Genomic DNA, 18,992 nt, shown 5'->3' with positions numbered 1-18,992 from the left:
GTCCTTCACCAAAATAGGAATTACCTCCTACTCAATGCTTAAGTACTAACTGATGTGTGACTATAATTATATATTTTTAGTGCATTACTTATCTTACATTTATGTGCTTTAATGCTAAACTATATTATATTTATGCTTAATTGAGTCTATTTTATGTGTAGGTACGTTGAAGACGAAATTGGGGGCAAAGTAAAGATTTTATGTGTATTTTATATCTTACAAGAATAACTCGTGATTATTTGATGATGTGAAATATTATAATGAGATAATGAAACAATGATGGAAGATAAAATGAAAAGAAGACAAAATAAATTAAAAGAAGACAAAAAGAAAGAAGCAAATTAATGTGAAATGAAGAAAGAATTGAGAAAGAGAATGTGAAGTTAGGGTTCAAAATCAATTTCAGAAACAAAGCAGCAAAGAGCCCGGCGACTCGAGGGAGTTTGCTCGCGTTAGAGCTCGCGCCGCCGGGGTTAACGCGAGGCGATGCCGGGTTTGAGACCTATTTTGTCTCCTTTTTAGTTTTGGACTTGGTTATTTCATCTAGGCCTTTTTTCTACACATATAAATAGTTATTAAATACCAATGTGAGAGACCGAGATTGGACAAGAATTTGACCTAAGGAGGCAAGAACACACTAGGAGCAAGGCGGAGAATTCTTCTACGAGTTTTTCACTTCCTTCTTCCTATTTCCATTATTGGTTATGAATTCTAGTATTGTAGTTATGCATACTATTATGAATAGCTAATTTGTTATCTAGTCTTTTGACGGAACCTATTGGAGGATGATTTTCCTGTTACGTTAATATAGATTTGCTCGTAGTAATTTCTCTAATTGTTCAACTACATTTATATTGTGGTTGGTTGATGAGCTCTCAATCGACTGTGCCTATTTAGTGTGTATTACTCGGGAGAGAGTGCATATTTAGGTAGTTGTTGAACAACATCACTCCTAATGTATATGAGGGATCAATACGAAGGGTTTAAAGGTGGGATTAGGGATAACGAAACCTTGGTGCGATTCGAGTGAGCCGTAACTTAGTGCCAACTAGCGTAGTTCGAAAGAATATGTCTAGTAAATTATGGTAGTTACTCGGGAGAGAATTACGACACTCAGAGCGCTCATGATCGGTAGAGAAAACTTAGGCAAATTGATAGGAAACGTAGCGGAAAGGATTCCGACAACAGGAAAAATTATAACTCTAGACCTCCTTAATCTTGTCTCCAATCCTTATCCTTGTTAATTGATAGTTTTACTGCTTTCTAGTATTTGTTAGTTAATTAGATAAAAAGTAATCTTTATAATTAGGAAATTGTTTGGACTTGTGTTTCTTAGCGATATTGAACAACTGTAGTTGAGCCTTAGTTCTCTGTGGGATTCGACTACGGACTTGTAAATCGGATTATATTTGTAACGATCGCTTAGTCCTTTTTATAAAGTATAGTTGGGCGTGATCACTAACCAACATAAAATAAAAAATAAAATAAAAATACTAACCAACATGACTCTTCGTTGCTATAATAAAAAAAATTGAAAAATTTGAGACCCAATTTCAAAAGTTAAATTACCAAAATACTATACTAAAATAGACAAATTAATAAATAACTTTAACTACCAAGTTTGGCTCTAAGAAAATAATGAAATTATGAAAAGAGACAATTATAAGTAAAAGATACTTTTCAAATAAGTTGTTTAAATCTAATATATTAAACTATATTTATATATATATTTTAAAAATTCGTTAAATTATGAAAGGACAATCATAAGTTAAAAAAAAAACACTTTTCAAATCAGTTGTTTAAAATTAATCCATGCCCTTTGTCAAAAGTTATGTTGGTTAGGGTTAGAGGAAAATCCCAAAACCATACATGATCTTTGGCTTTAGATTCAAAGTCATACATATTCTTTCACATGAAGCACTAATAGTACATTTACTTTAGCAAAGTGGTGCACTTTTAGTCATAACACTGAAAAAAGCCTAAAAACATACATTATCTTTGGCTTTAGACTCAAAGTCATACATATTCTTCCACATGGAGCACTAATAGTCCATTTACTTTAATAAAGTAGTGCACTTTTAGTCATAACACTAAACACATTTTATTTTTTAACAGAAATCTAAGATCTGACAAAATATTTGTTACCTTTATTTTCTTATTTACCGAAAGAAATAAAGATGACAGATTTATCTAGATAGCAAATAGTAAATATACATAGAATTTATTTATAATTTATCTATTTACTATACGTAAAATATACATTTTACTAAGAAATGTTAAACACCGTTAATTTTTATTTGCAATAATTTTTATTTAGATAACCTCAAATGGTATCTAGATTTTTTATTATATACATAATATTTACTATACGTTGACATAAAACAAATATACATAAAATCATTACTGAGAGTAAAATAAGTTTTATTACTAAAATAAATATACGTAATATATATTTATTAGATTTTTTTATTTTATGGGAGTCAGCGTATAGTAAACATAATATTTAAATTTATTTTATTCTCATCAATGATTTTACGTATATTTATTTTATGTCAACGTATAGTAAATATTATGTATATAATAAAAAATCTAGATACTATTTGAGGTTATCTAGATAAAAATTATTGCAAATAAAAATTAACGGTGTTTAACATTTCTTAGTAAAATATATATTTTACGTATAGTAAATAGATAAATAGTAAATAAATTCTATGTATGTTTACTATTTGCTATCTAGATAAATTTGTCATCTTTATTTCTTTCGGTAAACAAGAAAATAAAGGGAACAAATATTTTGTCAGATCTTAGATTTTTTTTAAAAATAAAATGTGTTTAGTGTTATAACTAAAAGTGCACTACTTTGTTAAAGTAAATGGAGTATTAGTGCTCCATGTGGAAGAATATGTATGACTTTGAGTCTAAAGCCAAAGATAATGTATGTTTTTGGACTTTTATTCAGTGTTATGACTAAAAGTGCAACACTTTGTTAAAGTAAATATACTATTAATGCTCCGTGTGAAAGAATATGTATAACTTTGATTCTAAAGACAAAGATGATATATTGTTTTGGTCTTTTCCTCGTTAGGGTTATATAGGAATTAGACCAGTGTAAATGGAAGTACAGGAATACACATTCCCTGAACTCTCCCAACATACAAAGTTTTTTTGTGGGGATGAATTTAATTTGTAAAGTAAAAGAAGATAGTATGCATGATTTCTTAAGTAGGAAAATATAATGACAGCATTCTTCCGCAAAAGTATGCAGTTTGTAATTTGACATTACAAAATCGATTAGGTAGTGAGAAAATTGCAAGTAAAATGCCGAGAACGACGGAATAGATCCTTGCATCAGTTTGTTCTATGTTCTGTTTCTTCATAAAGATGACTTTACAATTCAGTACAGATTGCTCACTTGGATACATCCATTCTAGAAAATAATATGATAAGAGAAGCTAACTTAGTCATTATATGCAAATAAGCATTGATCCAATTGATGTGTTATGGGATTGTTTCATTAGGTAAATCAAGTCCTCTGCATTTAGTTTTGACGTATTTTGGTATCATTATTAATTAGAACATTTCCAATCGTAAGTTTGAAAATATTGATGTAATTGCAGTATAACTGGTCGAAATAAATATTTTATGCATCAAGTGTTATATAATTATTATGTTGTGCTTGAGTAATTAATTAACAATTTTGTTACTATGAATTACATTAGCATTTTTGTATGAGAATCTACAATCTAGAGTCATATTAGGTTACGAAGCCACATATGAATGGAACTACCTTTTTAATTTATTCTTGCATTTAAACTAATTGTTTATGTTTACTTTGTGCACTAATTTTTATATACTTGTTCAATTCTATAAATTACAACTTGTTGTTGGTTAGGAAGAATATGAAAAGTAATAGTGAATCATAAATCAGATCACTAGCTTGTTACAGTTGGAAACAATATCAAAACGTCATAAAGAAGAAAGTGATAATAAAATTGGGTTCCTGTTGTGGTTTATGAAATTCAATTTCTAAAAATATTAGGGTAAATATTCGTTATGTGATGATCTTAGAATATAATTTATTTGTATGAAATTGATTTGTTCTATACAATTTATTAGTATGCATGAACTATGTGAAAGATTGCTTTTCGGTTGCAAGACGGAGAATATTTTATCAAAGCCACCAATTTATTATTTTCCCAAAAATCTATTTTCCTAAAAATGAAAGGGAAACCCGAGCAACGGTAAAATTATCTCCGTATGAACTATAGGTCACGGGTTCGAGCTGAGAAAACAACTATTAATGCTTGTATTAGAATAGGCTTTGCGTGAATACATGATGCTATTTGTGCCTTGGATTATCCTATTTTCCTAATAATCATATAATACATGACTTAATATACAGCGAGAAACTAGTATATACTAAAAGCACAAGCAAAGTTTCATGTTACTTTTGTATGATGTAGTATAAGTTAGAAAACCATTGAATATGAAAAAGAAATAATTAAAGGATATCATATTTTAAAAGAAAAAAAGCTAAATGGAGAACTTGATAGATTGATGCTAAATCATTGAATTAAAAAAAAAAAAAACTAAATTATTGGTAAGCGGGTTGAAAAGTCGGATAATACAAATGCTACATATGTATCTGTTAGAAAACTAAAGTAAACCCCATGAATAATTGGACTTAATTGAGTTTTTGTTCTTCCTTCGATAAAAACGTTAAAAAAAAAAGTAAAAATAACACGGGCTAGCCAGTTTTTGAATTGATAATTAAAAAATAGCCCGCGTTTGCAAAATTATTAAAAAATAGTCATTATTTTGCTGTAACACGGAAAGTTCCAGCATAATATACTGGAAATTGATGCACTTGTGTATGAACTTCCAGCATATTATATTGGAACTCCAGCACATGGAAAGTTCCAAGATAATTAATATACTGGATATTGGACTACATGTGTATGAACTTCCAGAATATTATGTTGGAAATCCAGTATATTATGCTGAAAGTTCACGTGTAAAAAATTTGAGCTTCAATATATTATACTGGAATATTTTCCGGATTTTGAACAGTGTTTTTGTTCAAATTTATCTTTACATGAAAAGTGATTAAATTTCGATTACTTTTAAAATTGTGGCTATTTTTCGATTACCACTTGTAAATCTGACTATTTTGAATTTAATTCAAAAAAATAAAATAAAAAAGATGAACTAGCCTAATCTATTTGTCTTTGGGGCCTAGCACATGTGCTAGCAACAAAGAGCAGCCCGGCTTACCTGATTTGCATTATCAGGAAATAAATAAATTGGAGCAGCAAGAAAACCAGAGAAAGTAGTTTATGTACTAACTAGTACATACATTATTAAAGATCAAAAGGGAGAAATAAAGAAAAGGCGAAGGTTATGATTGTCCCTTAGCCTTTTTCAATATCTATTTAATAAAATAAGCACTTAATCGAAATGGGACATTTGAAATGGATAGTGAGCGGCGCAAAAAAAATATTTTGGAAAAGGTCGATAAAAATTCTGGAGATATTTAAAGAAAAAAGATCATGTTTTTATTGATTATAGGAACATTAGGTTTAACGTGTTGTCATTTGAATGGAACTAGGAAAATCATTTGAAACTTCAAATAAACAAATGCATTCACATCTTGAAAGAAAATCACTACGCACATGATCTTGCTAGGTGATAGAGACCTTAATTTTTTTAATTTCTATAAGAAATGAAGTGTAATGTATTGTTAACCAATCAACTACGTCTCAATATCATAATGTATTAACATTAACTATATCTAGGGGTGTACATGGACCGGGTTGGTTCGATTTTAATAAAACCAAATCAAATCAACTATATTGGTTTGGATTGGTTCGGTTTTATGGGGTTTTGTCGAATTTTTCGGATTTTTTATTATATGAATATTATTTCAATCTTAATTTGTTAAATTATTGATAAGTAAAGTATATGTTTAGTAATAATTGAAAAATTTGACAAATATATGATCTATTAAAATATTCTTATGGACGAATTTTCTTAGTAATACATGATAGTTATTTTTTAGTCGTCTGACAATAATTTTACGTTGATGTGCACTTTCAAGGTTAACCAAATTTAATAATTAAACATAAAAATAAATATGAACTTATATAATGATATGTTTTATTTAATTTTAAATTATCGAAATATCATTTCAAATTCGAAAAAGATATAAGAATTTAATAGATCTTGACATATGGATATGGATGAACAAAGAGATTGACACATTTCACTAACATTTGATAAGAAAATGATCATACAATCCATTATTTAAAGCTAATAAATATGGAACACTCCATATTTAACTAAATATTACATCCCATAAGAGAATCACAAATAGTTTTAGATATTTTTAAAGAAAATTCTATAAAAAGTCTTAAAATTATATATATTTATGTCGGTTTGGTTCGAATTTTTTTACTCAATACCAAACCAAATCAAACCAAACTTAATTGGGTTTTTTAATCGATTTGATTTGACTTTTCGGGTTGGTGCAATTTTCCGGTTCGATTTATACACCCCTAACTATATCACTCTTCCAAAAAACACTTTAATTTTATATAGTAATAACAATGCCCTTTATCTCTTTTCCAGCATACTTAGTCAAATACTAGTCTCAATCAAATGAGAAGCTTACAGAAAACAGGATTAAACAAATATAAGCGTGTTTTATCTCAGACTTAATGTAACATTACTTGAATTTTAAATACTTGGATGACCCTGATTCGCTTGTATATTAATACTAACAGGAATATTGTACATTTTAGTTAACAACTTGTTTGGATGGTTGTTAATCATTGTACCGTATTGTATTGTTATCTCAAAATAATATTTGTTTTGATTGTTTCATTAAAATTGATTGTATTATATTGTTAAATCCATTGTTTCGGAACAATGAAAAGTTCTATTTTTTGAAACAACCGATTTGATGTGGTGAGATTATTTCCTATTTTTCTTTCCAATTATGCCCTAACTTATTACTCATAATTCTATTTTACCCTTTACCTTTTTTTATTTTAACTTCAAATCTCCAATGTACTTTGTCTTACCTTTTCTTCTAGAACTTTGCCCCTTCCAACTCCTAAGTAAAAGGTATAGGTATTGCCTTCTATTTGTTTAGTTTTTTCTCCTAATGTGATTTTAACTCCAATTCTAATAACTTTAATTCCAATTCTTTGTTCTTTTGTTCGCCAAATTCTCGTTCCTTTCTTTATCATAGTTCTTTATTTTTTTCTTATGATAGTTAAAAACATATTTGATGATAAACTAAAGACATATTTGGTGATAAATTAGTAGAAAGAGGGTTTTTTAAATTATTTTTATGCGTAATTCTTAATAAATTTAATATTTAAACAATTGAGGGTATTTTAGTAAACTTATTAGTTACAGTACTGTACGATACAGTCAAACCAAACATCAAAATATTATTTAACAACAACAAACGATACAATATATTCAAACATTGTATTCATAGAATGATACAATACAATACAATATAATACAATACAATATATTATAAAACGATGGGTAACCATGAGCGAAGCCACATGGTCATAAGGGAGGTCAATTGACCGACCTTCGTCGAAAAATTATATTGTGTATATAGGTAAAATATTACGTTTTAAAGGTATATAACACATATTAAACACCCTTTGTCGGGAATTTTTTTTCACTTCTTTTAAATTTGAACACGAGAAAATTTCTAGCTTCGCTACAGTGGTAATAACCATCCAAACAAGTTGTAAGTGAGTGATCCTTAGATCGTATTTTGCAGACAAACAATACACCAGAAATCAAGCTAGATTCTTTTTTTGGGATTAAAAATAGCGTTGGAAACATCGTTAAGTTTTCCTAATTGCTGGGAAAGGGAAAAGGGGGAAGAAATTTGTTGAAACGTCAATTGCTAACTCAATTTGAAGTATTAATAATGAGTGACAATACAAGTTTGACAGTGTGGTCCCAGAACAGAGATTTAGAGACCAAAAACAAATCACTCACACATCATATATGCATGTCAAGTTGATTAATTCAAACATCTTCAGCAACTCAAGTTAGGGTAAATATACCCCTCTACTTTCATATATTGTTTACATTTAATCTTCGTTATACTATCGTACCAAATTTAACCCCACCGTTATACTATCGGGCAAAATTTACCCCTACAATCAGCAAACTTTTAAAAATATCACTTGATTTGTTAAGTAATCCAAAATCTCCCAAATTCCTTTTATTTAAATTATTTATTGTTCTTCTTGGTCCACTATTTTTGAAATAATTGACATTTACCTGTTTTATGAATTAGAGAAAAAAATATTAAATAATACAACCGAATAAACAAAGTATAGTAAATTGAAAAATCTAAATTAGGTAGCTTTTTTAAATTCTAAAAGTATTTACAACATCCCAATTTTAATGAATTCGTTGGACCAAATGTTGGAGATTTTGCAAGTATTAGTGATTGGAGTTGAAGTTCCTCGGAGACTTTACATTGTCTAATTCAACTTTGCTTTAATTAAATGCCTACACATTGTGCACTCTTAAGTTAGTCGATCTCTATACTAACCAGGCAATGACAAAACATATTTGAATATACATACATGATGATCAGCTGCATATAATACACAATAAATAGACTCACTAAATTCTACGGTGTGTATATGATTGAAAAATAAATTAAATTCTAAACTAATTTTATTTATGACAAGAAGAGAAATAGGTGCATTAGTAATTAAAAAAAATTATGAATAATTTGTATAGTCTAGTAACTTTAGCATTCACATCAATAGTAATTTTTAAAAATAATGGAACAAGAAGAACAAGTTATTTAATTAAAAAAATTGGGAGATTTTGAATTACTTAATAGATCAAGGGGTATTTTTAAAAGTTTGCTGATTGTAGGGGTAAATTTGGCCCGATAGTATAATGGTAGGGGTAAATTTGGTACGATAGTATAACGAAGATTAAATGTAAACAATATATGAAAGTAGAGGAGTATATTTGACCCTTTTCCCTAATTAATTTGCCCGAAAAAAGATAATTTATTTATTTCTCCTTTAAGGACTTCCGGTCCAAGCTTATTATTTAGGAGTTGAATCTATTGAATTTATAGCAGTCAAATCAGTTCAAGGTGTGTGTGTCTATATATGTATAACAAACAACATACCCAGTATATTCCCACATGTGGGGTTTGAGGAGGGTAGTGCGTACACATACCTTATCCCTATCTAGTGCAAGTAGAGAGACTGTATCCAATAGACTCTCGGCTCAGAAAGGATGCCTATATATATAGAGAGAGACACAAAGGGCTAAGCTGAGACACAAAGGGCTAAGCTGAGATACAAAGAAGAAAAATAACACAGCGATAGTTGGATGTTTGTGGGGTGAAAGGGGAAGAATTCTTTCATTTTCTTTCAATTATATAGGTAAGAACAGTAAACAAATGGAAGATAGAAAGAAACAAAAGTGGATCAACATAGATTGTATTATATGAAGGAAATCACTTTCTATAAAGAAAAAATAAATGATCCATACATTGGTCTTTAAGATACAAGTGGTGGTAGAATCCAGTTGCCAACTCTTTAAATTTTAAATCATATTGCACAAAACTAGTATTAACTCTATACATGTTGCTTGACCCATGAAAACTAATAACAATGGATTGAGACTATCCCCTCCCAGTTAACAATCCCAGCAGATCTTCACAAGTAAAAGAGGCCCTCCTGCTAAGAATTACAGCAAATATTATAAATAGAAGAAAATTACAAAAGAATTTTTTTTCTAATAATAACAGTATAAGGGGAAAAAAAGGATACTCTACATATTACGACTCAGAAGAAAGGGAAAATTCAAGGCAATATGGTCTGCGTGAACTTTTCAGGAAAACATACCAAAGCAAATGTGCAAATTTTGGATTCCTCTAAAAGATAATTATAGGAATTCAATTCCTCTCAAAGGTAATTTAAGAATCCAAAGATGGAACAAATGAGTTACTTTTTTCTGATTGACATTCTACAGAAAGTCGAGTACTACGAATGTATTTGTCCAAAGAAAAGGCAAGGCAGAAATCCTGGTGCTTACTGCATAGTGCATTATCTGTGAATTAAAAGAAAGATGTGAAGCTACATCTGTAGTCTTGACAGATTAGTGCATTTGAAGTGAACAAGACGTGCTCGCATGCTGAATAGATCCTCTAGAATATGAATGTAGAGGCAGTAGCCAGTCAACCAGGATCCTGATACTTGGAGAGGTTCATGCCAGACATATTTGCTAGTTACAAGTGGACATTAAACTGATAAACTATAAGTACTGAAACCCAAAGAGTACTGTTTGGTAATCACTTTCTAATCATAGTCATTTCCTAGATCACTCCAAAGATTGAAATGTACAAATGAACATGAGTAGCCGATGAGTTCAAGCAGTCTTGTGGAGAATCTGACTGATCTTTCCAATCCTTGCTATGAATTGTACTCTACTTATAGGGTTACATCATTAAAAGACAAACTTAAAGTGTTACTTGATGTGATCCATGCAAATGTGAATAGCCAACAATCAAATTTCTCCTATCTGAAGGTGATTTTCAATAATAACTGCCACAAATAAGACATCCATTTGCATTTCAAGAGAAAATAAGAAATACAGAGGTATCTGTTCATCATAGAGTTGCCATTCAATCACCCCAGCAATTAAGGTTAAAGGAGCATTTTACGGACCACACAAGAATCCACATTGTTATGCCAATTAAAATGAACTATGTGTTCTGTTCAGAAACTTAAAGTGGATTTTGACGTCTAGATATGAGGGTTCTTAACATATAGAATGATTCAGTATCACAGAAAGTGTAATAGTAGGTAGTGCTAAGGGAATAATCTAGTTTAGTCCGGTAATTGAGTCAATAGCTTTCCTATTCCATCGTTTCTCGTCCCAGATCTTGACCATCACTAGATAAGAAAGAGGACTCTTTTCTTTTCTTTCCTAAGTTTATCTTGAACACAGTTTCCTTTCTTTTCTAGCAAAAGTTCTACTTAAATGCAGTTTTAGAAAGAGTAAGATTCTTCTTCCAAGATTTACTTTTTCTCCAGTAACCTTTTTGTCAAATGAAATCCTAAACTAAATATACCATGCTCACTCCAGAACTCTCGAAGTCTAAGTTTTCTACCTTATCCAAGTACGGATATTATCTCGTTCACAAGATGAATCACAAAATTAGCATTATGACTAAATGAATGCTGGTCCCAACTCCTTTCACAAGTCAGAGAAGCGGATGGAATAAATAGATATGGTATGTGTTCATCAAGGAGTATGAAAAGATACGGGAATGCAAAGGAATAATTAATAATGCAGCATCAATGACAGACCCTTGTAGCAATCATGATTAAGAATGCAGTTAATTATGCCTGAAGAGAAATCTAATACTAGGACGGTATCTGCCTAAAGTTATAATTAATGTATGGCAAACCGGATTGAATTGCATGAGCGCATTAAAAATACAACAGCCCACCGTCAAGCTTGGGTGTAATTTTAAATAGGAACAAGGTTTAGAGGAGGGAATGGAATTCAACACAAAATGAATGAAATTCTGATTCATGAATGGGCACCAAATGGAAACTGAGTCTCGCAAAGCGCACTCGGTGGGCAATCTAGTTACACAAGAAACCTCAACTCTTTTATCTTCACCAGTGCTGGTTGAATGAGACAACAAAATAAAATACACACCACATGTGCTTACGTGTTGAAGTGCAGCTTTGTTTCTTGACTTATCATCCATGAACCCTAATCCAATGCAAAAAAGTGCTAGAATATCATTCCCAACTGGTTCTTCTCTTGGTCTCATCAGCTCCTATATCCCCCCAAAAAAAAAACAATTTACAGGTTGGTATGTCATATTAATAAAAACTGACCTTTATTTAAGGCAATATTTACAACATAAAAAGCTGGATACCATATAGGTATATCCAGGGATCAGCAGAATACAAGTTTGTTTTCATGGTTGAATGTAAGAACTTAATAGTTCTTGAAGATTCAACCAACTGAAAAGAAGAATTTTCCCATTCTTCTTGTCTTTTCCGGATCTATGTTAACAATCTCCTGTATAACAACTCTTTTAACTGCTGCATATTTCATAAACTTGTACAAATAATTCAAAAAGTCAATTAGCAAGAGTGTACTTACACTCAAAGGTTGCCCAGCGAGATGGAGGCACAATAGTGCGATCTTGTTTTGCCTCTGAGGCATAGAGCAAAGTGAAGAGATCCTTTGTGTCATCCTTTTTCTTCACAGATGGGTTACTGGTGAGACCATTTTTTGGAGGTAAATTAAGAATTTCATCCATCGTGTCCAAAGAAACCTGAGAAAATACGAGTATTACTTAAGATAACGTTTTGCTGAGCCATGCTTGACAATGAAAAAGTCCAGGAAAAAAAATGTAGTTTACCAAGAAAACTTAGTATGCAAATGCATTTGGTTATACGACTTGCCAAGTATAGCACATAATGAAGAGATTGTTAACCAAATTATAAAAGATAAATAAGTAGGCAAAGGCATACTCCTGTTAATTAAAACCTAAAAGAAATTTGCTTCCAAAGTAAAAACATGTAAACAAAGTACAATATCTGCAGTACCCCACGAGATCTTGTAGATGAAGGAAATTGTGGCGGTTGTTCATTAAAAACTTCTTCCTCCAAGGAATATTTTCTTGCTTTCCTTGGAATATCAGCTTTTGCTCCGAATTCGCTTGTTTCAGCAGCCATATTAGATGGGGCTGGTTGTGGGGCATATCTAGAAGCCCATTTTTTCTCCTGATACCTGGAGTCAGAATGAAATATGTAAAGGGAACAGTCATGTAGATTTCATTTGATAAAAACATGTGAGTGCATAACATAAGTTTTTGTGCAGAATTACTTGGTCCGAATAAATTTCGCAATGTCGCTTCTATCTGCGCTTGCTGGTAGATCTGCCTCCCAATAATTGTTCGACTTCTCATTACCTACACCTGCACATTAAAACATGGACCAAGAATTACCCTTGTTAGCCTCCTAAATATCTTCAGAAGTATAAGAAATTTAAGGGGAAAAGATAACCAGAATATCAAAGGCAAATGGCAGTATGGCACATAACAGGGCTCTATTTGGAATGAACAAAACATTTACTCCATGATTTTTACCCAGTTTCTTGTGTCTTGTTCTATAGCTTCTTAGGAAAAGTTTTCAGCTGGAGAACACTCTCAATACTAGGGGGAAAAAATAGTAGCTCGCCCACCCCCACCCCCACCCCAAGCACACAACAAAAAGAGGACCTCCTTTGCGAAGAACTTCTTGTTCTTGTCCACTTTCGTGATGGTATTTGACTGAGAACAAAATTAAGGATGTTACAATTCAACTTATATATCATAGCTGTGACAGTTGAAATAGTATAACATTAATCGTTGAATAGTTAGATTGCAAATGGAATGAATTTCTTGTCAAAATTGTATAAAATATGAATTCCATAAAATATTTCCACACATCCCAAAATAGATAAAATGTCATGTAAATTAGGAAGGAGGAGTTTCTGTTTTCCCAATTATTCAGACTAGTTTTTCCTTTTTTTCCTAAGAACCACCTCAATTGGGCTTCCCTGTCCACTGAAAAATAAATTGTGGAATGTTTTCAACATGTTTACAGAACAGTGGAGGATGAGGAACAAAGTTTCACTGAACAGAATTTCTTGAAAGTTCTTCAACAACAGAGGTACAAAAGCAACTAGCCTTTACTCCTACTCCTCATTCTCCCTCCCACCGTCCTTTTCTCCTCCAGAGACAAAAGCTTGCCCAAAGTCCACATTCGGAGATGTCAATAACTCTGACCTAGTTAGTAATTGAATGAACATTAGTAGCCTTCTGCTAACTATGAAATGCCGTAAGGATGAGAGCTGTATAGCATACTCAAAGGATCATGAAATGTTTCTATTCGGGTGGGGAAGTAGAAGAGTGACTACGCTCATTTAGATAAAGTAGCGACAATCTTTAATACCTAAAGGTTTTTTATACATGTGTGCATGTGTGGCATGCACGAGAGAGAGAGAGAGAGAGAGAGAGAGAGAGAGAGAGAGAGAGAGAGAGAGAGAGAGAGAGAGAGAGAGATACATTCATGTGTGCAACCTGCTCCGGCAGCCATGTGTCCAAAGTTGTCGACCTTACCTATCACAAGCAAGAGGCATGATAGCCATTAGCAAAGAAGATTAAGCATTCAGAATCTATATCCAAAAGTCTCTGTGTGCTTTCTTCGATGTATTCAGAAAAACCTGAGAGACCTTCTGGAACTGGACTCAACTCCACGATTGCATATATACAAATAAAAAGGTAAAGGCATAAACTGAGAACTTCAGGGATAAAATGTCAAGGCCAGTGCCATCTTTATCTTGGACAATTCAAACGGAATCATTAGAAATCTTTGATTCAGTAAAGTTGAGGAATGTATTTATGCAGCGATAAAATGGAAATTTTCATGAACAGAACACTTGTTTGTTGTAGCAGTGTCATGTATATATTGCTTTTGTTGTTTGAGAAATCACTACAGAAAACAATGTTTATCAAATGACAAGAATGGTTTTTCCTTATTTTCATTCAAAAAGTTCTCCGGAAAAAGTTAAGGTTCAATGAAGAAAAACTGAAGTCAACAACACATACGCAGCATCTCATCTAGATGACCCAATCTCCATTTTCCTGAATCACAGAATTTTTTTTTTCTCCGAAGTCAATCTGATTGGTTTGCACTGTTCCTAAAGTAGAAAAAAAAAACTGGATATTTTGCCAACTATTACTTTACATAGACAGGAAAAGTGACGTAGGCGCAAGCAAGTTCGAAATATATTTTGCATTCAGTTCCGAGAGTATAACCCTTGCATAGTCATTAGCTTTATGTTTAAATTTCAAGAGGCGTCCGGTGTAAGGGCTTACTAAAATTCACTGATAACATGAAACATCAAAATTTCCATGAAGAAAGAACCAGTGATAAATTTAGTTGACATGAAGCATCGTTTAACATTTAAAAGCATAACTTTTTTTCTCTGTACACAATAAAGTGATCAAAAGCTCATAGTGTGTAGACCCTTCCCTCTTCAGATTTCTTTCCAAGGGCAGGTACACAAAAAGTAGAAACGAATATCGTAAAGAAACCGGCTACTTCATTAAAGAGATGGCATTGAATATTATTTCACTAAATGAAAAACTGAACCTGGGAAAAAAGCAGTTCATTTCATACTGATCGCTTCATATATTTCACTAGAGTATATGTAGGGAAATAATTGAATAAGAAAATATGAAAATTTAGAAAACAACAGTTAAAATAGATCTGCTACGACTTCTTATTTATGAAGGTATTGCAAATTTCAGAGACGGCGGGAAAAAGGTGTTTGAAGGCATCAGCAAGTCGTAATCTTTGCTTCTCCCCCTTTTAGATAAGTAATGAGACAATAGAATTACCTTAGCAGGGGAAGCCATTTCCACTAATAGATAGTCCCCAAGAATGTTAATAGATAATAGCCCTTTATGCAACATAAGTTAATTATGCTTCACTTTCTGAGTCTTCCCATCTTAACCTACATTTGGTGCTGCATAAGGCTTATAGTTTTCGCTTTACTCACTTAGTATTCAGGTAGCCATTATCAAATTCCACGACGACCCTTCAAATACATCCTTAAACCACTAAACTAAGTTATTGGGATCAAACTGTGTCTCATTCAGATTGTTTTGCAAAAACTCAATAGCACCCAGAATCGAAACTGTGTTTCACCTGTTACGGACAGTCTTTTAGTGTTGAATTTGTAATGCTATTAAATAAAGGATTGGATGCATTTGATAGTCAAACAGTAAAACTTAAAACAAAAAAACATCTCGAGTAATTTTGATACGGAGTATTTGATACTAAAAACTTAAGCAACTAAAGTGTATACCTTTGAAATATGCACCCCAAGACTACGATGAATTCCTGAACATTGCAGGCAGATGAATATCCCAAGGTTGATGCTTGCCCACCTTGGTGCCCTGATACAAAATATCAGAAACTATCAAAAAGCGATTAGACTAACATGTTGAATGAAAGGAATATGCTTTAGCACAGGGACACCGTGAAAGACTATGCAGAGACAGAACAATCAGTACAAAGAAAGAGTAAAAATAGATAATGTACAAGGTGGAAAGTGCACATCTAGCTCCTTGCATAACCTACTACTATTCTAGATGGTCATGATATACAGTTAACAGCTGCAAACCGGTTGCAGAAAGCGCACCTTCCCCGACAATCTGCACATTCCCTATTTTCTGGAAGCTTAAGAAGACCCTCCAATATCTGCAAGTAGTGAAAGATACACACTAAGCTAGAAAATCATACATGAAACTTGGAAGTGCAGAAAAACCAGGTGTACCAAACATTTGAAGAAAAAAGATCACTAGTGACAGAGTTTGATTCAAAAGGATATAACTTTGACTTTTGCAAATAAACAGACTTCCTAATTATATATGCGAATAATTTCTTACTTCAGACTTTCTTCCTCTTAAAAATGTATATTTGGTTATGACAAAAGCTATGTGGCATCTGTCATACTAGTTCATGGGCAATTTCAAAAAATTAAACCCCTTAATGCAAGATAATTATGCAGTGGAACATGGTAATCCACCTTGTCCTATGAGTCTTCAGTCTCAGGATATTTCACCATCTCACACGTAATGAATTTTTCTGCCAGTAAGATGGGACGAGGGAAGGGGCATGTTAGATCAAGGATATGAACAATCTTGTCCAACTAAGCTATGTAGCAAGCCTAAAACTAATATAGCTTTCGCAAATGAATGCTCATCCTACTAATCCAATTTCTGAAGCTGCCAGAGTGCAGATCTCAAATAAACTTAAAATGGTATAAAACTAAATTCTTAAGAGCAGGGAGTTCTCTCAAAACCACATTATAGCTCCACAAAAGGATTCTAAGATGGTTCCTTGACTTTGCCCTGTCAGAAATTATTAATCACCTTCTGGAACAAATATATTGGTCCTAATCAGGGAGATTTAGCCTATATTAGTTCAAATTTTTATTAAATAGGAAAAAACATACAGGCAACTAAGGTACTAGGGTGGTAAGTGCTGAGGAGGGGAAAGAGCAAATGAAGTTTGATAGAATTAAGACAAGATGGACTTAGGAGCAATATCTTTTAACCTTGTGTTAAGGTAAATTTTTGTTTATAGTCAAATCCATTGTTTAGATGTATACTTATGTTTTTTGACTCTCGTCATTTTTTTCAATTTGCTAACATAGTGTAAATGTTGATACTATCAAATCACAAACGTCATAATAGGTTGTTCCTAAAGTTAAATTAGGAACCAACTGTTAGATTGGTAAAACGCTAATATTTGTGTGATCACCGCCAGACACAACAAAAAAAATGTTCTATTTTAAGTGAGATGATTGGGTAAATATCTTTCTTACAGTCAGTGAACAAAACTTAAACTCATCTAGTAATAGTAATTAAGAATCTGATTTCTTTGATAATATCTGATAGTCTTTTAAAATTTCAATTCTCTTAGAGATAAATACTTTGTATTATTTTGTATTGGAACACGATTATCTGCTTTGGCCAATTCAACCTAACAAGTTCTATCAGAAACCTTGACTATCTGATAATAGTTTTACAGCTATAGCTCATATCGACTGCTAAAACTAACTGTCAGTGTCAGATTATTCTCGAACATTTTTTGCCCCCAAGGCATTGGTTCACAACAAAAGTATACAACACTGGATGTGTGGTAGGCTCACGTCACAGGTTCGAATCCTGCTAGAAGTCTGGTATCTAAGTGGAGAAGGGAAGAGGGGTGCGCCCATATACACCAAGTTTCAGAACTGTAAACAGAAACTTTTTTCTTTACCAAAGCATGCTGTTGTCAACTAAAAACAAAGATTTTTCCATGTAAAATCTAGAGGAATGTGGACAAAACTAATTCAAGGCACATATCAAACTGAAAAGCATTATGAGCTGGTATATTGCCATTACTAGCAATGTTTGATGTAATGAATATTCAGTCTTTCCTTAGTTCTATCGGCTCCTCCAGTAGAAATTACCAACATTATTCAAACCTTCTTTGGAATAACAAAGTTTCAAGTAGTACTGAAGAATTATGTTTTGTGGGGGGGGGGGGGGTGGAAGACGACGACTAACGCTAACTACATAACCTTGTTTAAAGGAGAAATTTCCAGAATGAGGGAAGTGAAATCTGTTCTCTTTGATCATAAAAGATATAACTAATCCAATTCCTCAATAGTATTGACAAAAACTAATGATAAATTGGGTACATTTCAATCTCTTCTCCTTATGATTGTATATTAGTCGCGGGGCTGGTAAATGCATTGCACTCGATTGTATTACTCGTAATTATATTAATTTCAAAGGCACAACACAGCGACTCTATTTGAAAAAGCAAAGTAATCAACACAAAAGGCTTGTTAGGGAGCGCTTCTCCTTTAATCGGCCTTACACAAACAAATCCGAATTAATCGGAACCAATGCCGTTAATGAACACCGACGAGAAACCAAAAAACACGAAATGCTTACAATCAACATAGACAGCAGGTAAGTAACAGGGGGCTATACCTTTGCATGTTTGGCATTAAGTTCCTTGGAAACGGAAGCCTTGTCGTTCATGGTTGCTGTTCGTCTCCAAAAAGCCAAAACAGAACAACAAGGCCTAAGAGAAAACGATCTCCCTCTCTGGGATTGGGGATGAGGTGGTGGGTGTAATGTGTATTGTATTCTCTTTTTTTCTGAATGGTTTTCGATCGTGGAATGGGGAAAACCTCTTCAAACGTTCAAAGGAAAGCAGTTACTTTACATTCCTTAAACCGCGGCTTCGTTCATAACGGCAACTCCAATTCCTAACCCATCAACACCACTCTCTTCTCCTCTCCCATCACTCACACACACACCACGTCGCATATACCAT

General features: G+C 32.5%; 1 protein-coding gene across 1 annotated transcript; it reads right to left on the bottom strand.

The window, feature by feature from the left end:
• Positions 1-9,496: 9,496 nt before the first annotated feature.
• Positions 9,497-18,740, bottom strand: LOC107760893 (putative ADP-ribosylation factor GTPase-activating protein AGD15). The gene is made up of 10 exons (XM_075251815.1): positions 18,644-18,740; positions 16,297-16,355; positions 15,961-16,051; positions 14,153-14,206; position 13,249; positions 12,931-13,021; positions 12,651-12,834; positions 12,202-12,376; positions 11,759-11,869; positions 9,497-9,752 (listed from the first exon to the last, which is right to left on the bottom strand). Coding segments are annotated over exons 1-9 (708 nt in total). The 5' UTR covers positions 18,695-18,740; the 3' UTR covers positions 9,497-9,752; positions 11,759-11,867.
• Positions 18,741-18,992: the final 252 nt, after the last annotated feature.

The sequence above is a fragment of the Nicotiana tabacum genome, chromosome 4 (assembly GCF_000715075.1).
Source record: "Nicotiana tabacum cultivar K326 chromosome 4, ASM71507v2, whole genome shotgun sequence".
NCBI classification, from domain to species: Eukaryota; Viridiplantae; Streptophyta; class Magnoliopsida; order Solanales; family Solanaceae; genus Nicotiana; species Nicotiana tabacum.
This window is presented reverse-complemented; position numbering and strand designations above follow the sequence as displayed.